Here is a 9,253-nt window from a genome sequence, read left to right as displayed (position 1 = left end):
TGAGTTGTATTTTTTTTTTTTTTTTTTTTTGGAAGTGTGGGGTAAGCGATGGGGAGTGAACAGATGCCTCAGCGTCCAGCATACAAAAGGCACCACACAGAACGAGGTGGAATACTGCTTTTTTCCTGCCTGTCTCGGTCAGTACCACCTCCTCCCTGAGAAAGGTCTGCCCAATTTTGACCCTCGCCCCCTCCTAGGACATGTCCACATAAAAAGAGGAGCCTGAATGGGGATTAAACCACAAGCAGTTTTAATGGTCTGGTTTTCTCCCTCCCATTCCCCCTACTGTTAGTATTATTATTACTACAAGAATAAAGGATTCCTGAGAGCCTGTCCTCTTCTCTCCCTGGGACCCCCTTGACAGGACTCGTCCCCACCAACCCCCACCCCCCTAGATTTCTGGGGAAAAAAAAAAAGTGAAAGGCACTGCAGGGGTGGGGGAGCTTGAGTGCCAGGGAGTCTGAGGTGGGCACGAGGGCAGGGGCAGGGCTGCCGTCTGTGCCCAAAAGTGTTGAGGAGCATGCCCCTGACTGCCCCAGCTTCGGGCCCTCCTGTCCTCCCACCCGCCGCCCCACACGGGGGTCTGCAGCCAGAGAATAATTAGTGTTGGGCTCAGAAAGGAGGAACGGAGGGCCCACTCTACTAGGACCCGCGGGCCAAACCCAAGGGGGGACTGCAAATAACTACCATCCAGAAGAGCTCGTCGTCCTTGGGGCCGGGGGGACGAGGAGCTGAACAAGACATGAATCGTAATGGAACTCCCCAGCCCAGGCGCCAGGCAGCAGCAGTGACCCAGGCTCCCAGGGAAGAGGGAAGAGGGCTGGTCAGTCCACGCCTGGGGCCTAGTTGTCCCCACTGCCCCCTTGCCGAGCCCTGATAAATGCCATGCCGTGTGTGCGGAAATGGGTCTTGAGGTTGAGAGGGCTGTCACAGCTCTTGCCGCAGACCTTACAGGTCAGCGCGCCTCCAGAAGCAGGCAACGGTGAGTCTCCACCCTCTGGATCAGACCTGGAAGGAGGGGGGGCCTCCTCCTCCCCGTCCCCCAGGCCCAGGGCAGCGGCACTACCCACACCCCGTTTCTTCTTATGGCTGATGAAACGGTGCCGGCTCAGGGAGCCAGGGGAGGCAAAGCACAAGCCGCAGTCGAGGCACTGCTGGGCGCCGCCGTCCACCCTCAGCCCCATGAGGCTCTGCTCCGCTGAGCCACTGCTTCGGTAGCGCAGGGCACCGTGGCCTCCTGCCCCGGGGCCACCTCTCGGGGACTTGGCTGGAGGCGTCGTGCTGTCAGGCTCCTCGCTGCAAGAGTCAGAGGACTGGCGGCGTTTCCGTCCTGGCCCCTGGAGAAGAGTGAAGGATGTGGGCCTCCTCGTCGTCCCCCACTGTCCCTGGCACACCCACCCACTCCCACGGCCCTAACACAGCGGCTTGAGCCTCTGGCCTACCTGGGCTCTGGCACCGGGGCCCCGAGCCAGGGCACTCCCCCGGCCTGGGGACTGGGCCCCAAGCGGCAAGCCGTGCCGGACCTGGACGTGTTTCTCCAGGATCAGGCGGCTGCTGAAGGTGCGTTTTCCCTCTGTGCAATACCTAAAGGGGAGAGCGGGCGGGTGGGCGCCAGGGGCACAGCCCAAAGACCGAGGCCCGTGGCTTGAGCAGATGGGCTCCCAGAGCAGAGGGAGGCCTCAACCTTCAGTCCATTCAGACCTAAGAGGCAGGGGGAAAGGTATTTTGGGGAACCAGGGTTGTGGAGGGGGACCCTGCTGGGCAGAAAAGAGGAAGGGGCAAGAGGGCAAGGGTTACCTGCATGGGTAAACTCGCTTGATACCCTCGTGATTGACCCTGACGTGGCGCCTCAGGCTGGGGGCGGAGCAGAAGGAGCGCTCACACAGGCGACAGGGAAACTTTTTCACTGACTAGGACAGCAGGGGGAGGGGGATCTCAGAGCCAGGCTCCAGGACCCCATCCCCATAGCCACACAGCTCAAGCCCAAGGCTGCCCCTCCAGCCCATCTTGCTCCCCTGGGGGCGCCCCACTCACCTTGCCGTGCTCCTTCTTCATGTGAGCCACATACTCATCACGCTCAGGGAACCAGGAGTGACAAAGGCCACAGGTCCAGCCTCCAGGGCCCCCACCTCCGCCCTTGATGCCTTTGCTCCCCAGTTCTCGCCGGGGCCGTTTGGTGGGGCGAGGGGGCGAGGGGGAGCTGGGCAGTTCCTCCTCTTCTGAGGATGAGGACGACTCCTCGGTAGGGGCAGCTGCTCCTCCCCGAGACACAGCCAGCTCCTCAGGCTCAGTCTTGGGGGTCAAAAGGGCACCCCCAGCCCCTTTCCCAGCAGTCTCCTCCGCTACACGCCCAGACTGATGGGTGTTCTGTGAGGCAGATGAGAGAAGATGGCTGTTACGGGGGAGGGTCTGGCTTTGTCAGAGTCCTGGTTTCTCCCCTGCCCCCACTTCCTAAGGGGCGTGTGACCCTAGCCCCAGGTCCACACAGCTGAGCACCCAGCCCCCGTCCCTTGACTCCTGTACCTTAAGATGTTCCAGCATGGTCCTTTTTTGGGCAAAAAGCAGAGGACAAGACGGGCACTTAAAAACACTGACACGCTGGGGCAGCAAGTGCTGGTCGAAGTGTGAGGAGAGGAGGGGTTTGTGAGTGAAGACCGTGTCACACATGGCGCACTTGTAGATCATCCTGTGCGGGTGGAGAGGACAGTGAAGACACCCTGCCCCATCGAGGCCCAGCCCCGCTCCAGCCCACCCCTCCTCATGCTCCCTCCCTGGGTCTCACTTGGCCTGCTGCGTGTGGAAGCTAGGATGCTGGGTATAGAGGTGGGCGTGGGCGCTGGGTGCAGACTTGAAGGCCATGGGGCAGATGGGGCACTTGTGGAAAACCTCGCAGTGCGACGTCTGGATGTGGGACTTGATAGAGTTCACACCCCCAAACACCACTGCACAGCTGGGGCACCTTGGGGAGGAAGTGGGAGGCACTGTGGTGAGGTGAGGGGGCATCTCACAGCCACCCTCCACAACACACTCATTCTTAGGGACTAGGTGGACTCTGAGAAGTTACTCAGCGGTGGAACGTGTGCAGGTGGAGAAAGAAGGAAGCTGCAGAGACCTAGTTCCCCAAGGGAGGCCTGTGGAGGCAGAGCTGGGGCCACGGAGGCGGCCCTCCTCGCTCCCAAGGTGGGGAAGGAAAGACAGAGATCTCAGGCCATGCTTCCCAACACACCAAGGTTGAGGGGTTCCACAGAAGAGATGGGGCTCTCCTTGAGAGGCCATCTGAAAGACTAGTGCTAGGAGCCACGAGGCCATTAAGTGCAGGGGGAAAGTGTCGAGACACTATGGGGAGGAGAGGTGGGAGGCACCTGTATCCCACGCGGCGAGAGAAATGCAGACAGGCCTCCCGGAGATGGGTCTGAAAATTGGCTTGCAGGAAGTTGCCCCCGCACTCAGGGCAGACATGGGGAGGTCGGTTCTTATGCATGCGCTGGTGGGCGCTGAAGCTGCAGCGACTGGGGAGCATCATGGGGCAGGTAGGGCACACCTGTCGAGTGGGTTGAAACAAGGTGAGTCAGTGAGGAGTGATGTGTTCCCTATTCCTTCTCCTAACCAAGACCACAACACCTTCCTAGATCCTGTCCCCATGGGATCTGGCTGTCCCCTTCCCAGGGAGGGGCTGCAAAAGGCAACTCACATTGCTGGTGGCCCCAGCGGCAGGGGGCCCGAGCTGCTGGAAGTGGGCGGCCATGCCAGCCTTGTCCCGGCACTGCTCCTTGCACTCCAGACAGCGAAAGCACGTGTAAGCAGAGGTGGCAGGGACAGCAGGTGGCTCCGTCGAGAGCGGCAGCACAGGGGGCTCGGCAGCAATTGCAGTAATGGCGGAGGAGGTGACGGCCCCGTCCCCCTTGCCCAAAGCAGGCAAAGCTGGAGGTCCGAGGGCAGGTGGGACAGCCAGCAGGGGCGTGATGTCCGGCTGCCCCACCATCTGGTCAAGGGCCACCGGCCTCATGACCAGGTGTGAGCACTGCATGACGAGCCCCTTGTCCTTGTGCTCGCGGGCGTGCAGCAGCAGGCTGCACTTGTTGAAGAAGACCAGGCGCCGGGCGCAGTGGTTGCAGGTGACCTCGATGCGCATGCTCCGGCGGTCGTAGTGCCGCGCCAGGCTCTTCTCCAGCGAGAAGGCATCCCCACACTCCAGGCAGCGGTAGCCTGTCGGTGGCAGGGCCAGCCCGGCCTCAGCCGGTGGACTCAGGTTTGGCCGGTAGGCAGGCAGCAGGTTCTTGCTGTTGAGGATCTTGTTGAAGGCCTCCACCAGGCTAGACTGGGTCCGTGAGATCACCGTGCCACCCCCTGCCCCTGGCCCCGTGGCCGACTTGGAAGGCTGCACCATCACCACCGAGGCACCATTCACCTTCTGTCCCCCTGTCCCCAGCCCTGCCCGCCCCTCTGCCTTAGGCAGGGCTTGGGGCACCAGACCCAGCACATTCTTAGCCATCGTCTTAGGGCTCGTGGCAGTGCCCCCAGGCAGAACCACAGCTTTGCGGGCCACGCTGGCCGCCATCAGCATGGCAGTACTTGCGTTCTGAATGGTGGCCACAGGGAGCACTGTGCCCTTTAGCCTCGTGCCATCACCCAGTTGGACACTCACCACCTTTGGGCCCTCAGGTGTCGGGGTTGCAGGGGACAGCTTCAAGAGGCTAGCCTCTGCCAGGAAGCCCGCCTCAGCCAAGGGGGCAGGGGGATCAGGGTCTGAGGGGACCCGGGTTACAGTCCTTGTGATGTTCCCACAGGATGTTTTAATGGTCTTGATCCGCACCTTGAGAGGCCTAGAGGAGCTGGAAGAGGCAGGGGAGTCATTGCTGTCCTCGTCTGCAGCCTCGGCTCCACTAGAAGGACTCTGGGGACTTCCTGGGGGAGACTTGTCCACTGGTCCCTCATCCTCTTCTTCTTTTAGGGACTGACAGCCGGGCACTTTAGGGGAGGCGAGAGGGCTCTGGTGCCCTGGAGACTGCTTGAAGAAGGGCACCCCAGCAACCTGGGAAGGCGAGGTGCTGTCAGGGATGCCCATGGCCTCAGGGCTAGAGCCTGCGCCTGGCCGAGCCAGGCCCTGGGGACGAAGAGGGCTGCAGCTGTCCTGCTTCAAGGCCCCCAGCGGCGGGGGAGAACCAGGGGACAGCAGGGCTGGGCCATTCTCCCGGGCCAGCTCAAAGGGAGAGGGGAAAGGAGGTGGGGTCATGGCCCCTTCCCGAGGTGGGGAGGGCGCAGAGGGAGGCAGAGGATCAGGGTGCTCCCCTGGCTCAGGCCCAAAATGAGCAAAGAGATCCAGGGAAGCTTTGCCTTCCATGGATTTTTCTTTCCAGGTACCCCCACTGGGAGGAGCTGGAGAGTGGGGGGTTCCTGGAAGGGATGGCTCAGGGCCCCCAAAACCATTTTGCATCAGACGAGGTCCCACAGGCCCTTCCTTAGTCATCCGCCCAGCCCGGGCCCCTTCCCCTCCTGAACTCCCAGCCAGGCACTCCAACTGCTCCGGACACACAGTGTTCTTGACAATGACGCTGACTGCCGAGATGTCTGGTGGCGGTAGGCCATGGTCAGAGGCCTGGGCAGAAACCCCAGGCCCATCCCCAGCAGCTGCTGCTGTTGCTTCTCCAGATTCACCCCCTCCACTGGGTTCTGGCTTCCCTGAGCCTCCTGGTCCCTCATTTTCTTCTGGCCCAGAGTGGATAGCTTCATTTGCATCAATGTCGGGGATGTCAAAGGCAGCAAGAAGGTCGTCAAAATCAGGGGTCTTCATGTCCCCCATGGCAGCAAGTCCTAGACTTGACAAAAACAGCAAAGAGGGAGAAACTAAGACCTCTGGTTCTCCTCCCTCAGGATCTCCATGTCCATCCCCTCTCAGAAGCCACTCGCACTCTGACTTGGGTGCACCTCTACCACAGTGCAAATCGTAGAGAGCTGGTGAAGGCACCTGGTAAGCCAAACACTAAAATTGAAAGGAAGTTAGTGTGCACATTCCAGGGAGGACACCAAGATCCAGAAAAAGCAAAGGAGGACACTTTCCAGAAATACAGAAAAGAGATAAGGGTAAGAGGGAATTCAGTGCACATCTTGTTTGAAACCACCTCAGCCCCTCCTGTGCCCAGCACAGAATCAATCCATCAATCAATACTACTATTAATGAGGAGGAGGTACACAATGCTCTAGGTTTAAGGGCTCATTCACGGCAGAATGGGATCATTCATATTCTTCATGGATTTCCTGAGGACCACAGAGATCTGAAAGGCCATGTGTACAAAGGGGCAGTGACAAGCCAAGATGCAAGAACTGATCCTAATTTCAGCTTTATCAATAGCCTGCTGTATAAGCAAGTTACTCCACTGCCTTACTTTGGCTGTCTGAAAGAGGGGACAAGTAACCTATACATCATAGGGTTGTTCTGAGCATGGTATGGGTCATAAACATGAGAGTCAGAACCAGAATATGATTTAGTATTACAACTAGGACAATAAGGACACGCCAGGTCAAGGAGGCCCTGGGAGAGAATAAGCACTGGAAATCTACGGCTAGGGTCAGAGACAGGAGTCAGGGTAGTGTGAGGTCAAGTCTGGGGCACTTGGGGTCATCACTGGCACCTGAAGATCTAACTAGGTTAACAGGGAGAAGTGGACTCAGGGAAGTTGCCCAAGAGACCAAGATGGAAAGAATAAGGCACAGGAACAGAAAGAGACACAGAGAAAAAAACAGGGGAAAACCGTGACAGCAGCCTGGTCACAAGGGCCCCAGCCTAGGCCTCTCCTGTCACAAACACCTGCTGCTCGCTAACCTACCTTCCCAAGAGTGCCTGGTCCTCGCCTGGCCAGCCCCTCCCTCCCTCTTTCCCTCCCTCTCTCCCCATCTTGCTCTCTCAGGGCTAAAACTCCAGGGTACTATTATCCAGCACAGCTGCCACAATGGGGACAAGCCAGGCCCCTCACCCCTGTCGTTTCTGCTCTGAGCTCCTCACCCCAGTTTATCCCCAGTTCATACTGCTTACCCTTTTCATTTTCCCTTGGCAACAGTAGCCCAGGAAGTCTCACCCAACCCTAACCTGTCCTAGTACGCGCGCGCACGCACGCGCGCGCACACACACACACACACACACACACACAAATCCCACAAGACTTATGAGGCACTAAACCAACAAGGAGACCAGCCTAGAGCCTGCGGAGGACCCAGGTCTGTTCCCTGTTTCTCCCCACATGTGCTTCTTTATCTAGGAAGAAGCAACTGAAGAAGTCTCTGTCCTTACACGTTTCCTGCCCAGGATGCAAGCCATTTCCCAGGGCCAATTCTCTCACCTCTTTCCAGCCTTTAAACTGTAACTGGAGATAGTCCCAGCAGGTGGCAGCTGGCATTGCAGGGACCAAGGTGGGGGTGGAGGGAGAGGGTACCAACTAGAGGAAGAAAGGGGAGTCCTCCCCTCATTCCCCCCTACTTAATTCTGCAGGCTCTGGGTTTAAACAAAGCCCTCCACCCCTTGCCTCTGCTCTGCTGGATCGCTAGGGCCCTCCTCTGCCTGGCTCTCTCCGGACCTGGAAAGGCCCGAGCTACCTTCCACTCAGGCCCTCAGAAAAGTGGGCTGGTGGAACATAGATCACTGGGGACTAAGAGAAAACATCTGCAAACTCGCCTCCCCCAAGCAACTCCCCCTTTGGCGTCCAAGTGACTTAGAGGTCATCGGATAGCCAAGATCATGCAGCGGAGCTCAAGGCCGAAGAGGCTTCCCCAGCCCCACGGCCCAGGCCTTTCTACGGCTGCTGCGCCTTGTCTCTTGGGCTCCAGCCCCCCTCCTTCCCTCTGTTCTTCCCCAAAAGCCAAAGGAAGGGGCTGAACAGGAAGAGGGTGAAGTGGCCTCGGTCGGGTGGGGGCTCCACGTCCCTTTCCCTGGCCCGCGGCCTGCTGCGCAGAGGAGGGCGAGGGGCCGGCGGCCGGGGGCGATTAGGCTGCCGCCAAGCTGGGCAGCGGGCGGAATTAAGTCCCTGCCATCTGCCGAGGACCGGCGCGGGGAGCATGTCCAGGGTTGCGGGGAGGGGGCGGGGTGTACATGGGAGAAGCCAAAGGGGAAACTAAGGCGCGCGGCTTCTCTAGCTCTCACCAGCGTGCTAAGGGAAGGACGGGCCTCGGCCAGACCAGGCCCTCGGGGAGCTGCCGCGCAGCACCTCTCGGCCCAGGACTACACCGGAGTAGGGGAGGCGTGGAAAGAGAGCGCTGGGGAGGGGACAGTCTCTGCCTGACTCGCAGCTCTCCAGCCGGGGTCCGTCCCAACTCCGACCTCCTCCCCTCCCCTCCCCTCCCCTCCCCTCCCCTCCCCGAGCAGCCTCCTTCTCCCGCGGACTTCTAAGGCTCTCTCGAGATGGGAAGGGTCGGAAGGCGCGCGGCGGCCCGGGGCGCGAGCCCGAGTCCTGCCGGGGCCCGGACGCTGACCTGCGCCCCAGTCGGGGTGCAGGCTCCTCTCCGGCCTGGCACAGCTCCCCCGCCCCCACTCCCGGACACGGACACCATTTTAGGTCGCGACATCCCGCAGCCTTCAGTCCCCGGGCCGCGCTTCGGACGCCTCTTGCGGTGGGGGCGCCAGGGGTTGAGGACCCCGACCCTCCCTCCACGCTTATCCTGCTAGGGGCTGTGCTTTCAACAGGCTTGGAGTTTCGCCCATCCGCCCCAAGGAACGGGGGCGACGTCCGGGCCCTCCTAGAAGCCATCCAGAGGGGCGGCGCGGAGAGGGGGTTAGTTGACCAAGTGGGGGAGGGAGGGGGTTATTTATCCGTCCCCCCCAGGGGGCGGGGCCATAGGCGGGTATTTACCCCAGGCATGCTTACTTGTTCCGCTCCCAGTGCGGGAAGAGACCCGGCGGTCTCGCCTCTGCTCTGGCCGCTGCCGCCGCCGCAGCCGCCGCCGCCCTCCCCACGGCCGCCGCTACTTCCTGCTTCTCTCCCGTTCAGCCTCCCCCTCCTTCAGCTCCCTTCGCGTTCCCGGTCTCGGCTGCCCGCTTTCGCACTCGCCATTGGCCAATCCTCCCGTCGTTCAGTACTGCGCCCCGTCCAGCTCCGCACTGGGTTGGCCTAAAATACTGCCTCTCGGAACTAGCGCCGCACGGCCTTCCCAGCCTCATTGGGCAAGGAGCCTAGTCCTTCTGGAGATGCTTTTCCCCATTGGTTACGCCAGGGCCCACCTGCCCCCATCTGTGCACCTCAAAGATGATTGGCTTCCGCTACTGTCG

General features: G+C 60.5%; 1 protein-coding gene across 6 annotated transcripts; it reads right to left on the bottom strand.

The window, feature by feature from the left end:
* Nucleotides 1-4: 4 nt before the first annotated feature.
* On the bottom strand, nt 5-9,135 carry ZNF687 (zinc finger protein 687). 6 transcript variants are annotated; one of them, XM_010996770.3, is made up of 9 exons: nt 8,853-9,132; nt 3,692-5,816; nt 3,363-3,541; nt 2,783-2,959; nt 2,524-2,686; nt 2,035-2,367; nt 1,798-1,910; nt 1,443-1,584; nt 5-1,337 (listed from the first exon to the last, which is right to left on the bottom strand). In XM_010996770.3, the coding sequence occupies exons 2-9, from the start codon at nt 5,798-5,800 to the stop codon at nt 843-845; spliced, it is 3,711 nt and encodes a 1,236-aa protein (XP_010995072.1). In that variant the 5' UTR covers nt 5,801-5,816; nt 8,853-9,132; the 3' UTR covers nt 5-842. The 6 variants fall into 6 exon arrangements, with proteins under 6 accessions (XP_010995072.1, XP_031292290.1, XP_064333817.1 ...); XM_031436430.2 differs by having other exon boundaries at nt 3,692-5,811; XM_064477747.1 differs by lacking the exon at nt 8,853-9,132 and adding an exon at nt 7,335-8,005.
* Nucleotides 9,136-9,253: the final 118 nt, after the last annotated feature.

This window comes from Camelus dromedarius, chromosome 23 (genome assembly GCF_036321535.1).
Source record: "Camelus dromedarius isolate mCamDro1 chromosome 23, mCamDro1.pat, whole genome shotgun sequence".
Classification (NCBI taxonomy): Eukaryota; Metazoa; Chordata; class Mammalia; order Artiodactyla; family Camelidae; genus Camelus; species Camelus dromedarius.
This window is presented reverse-complemented; position numbering and strand designations above follow the sequence as displayed.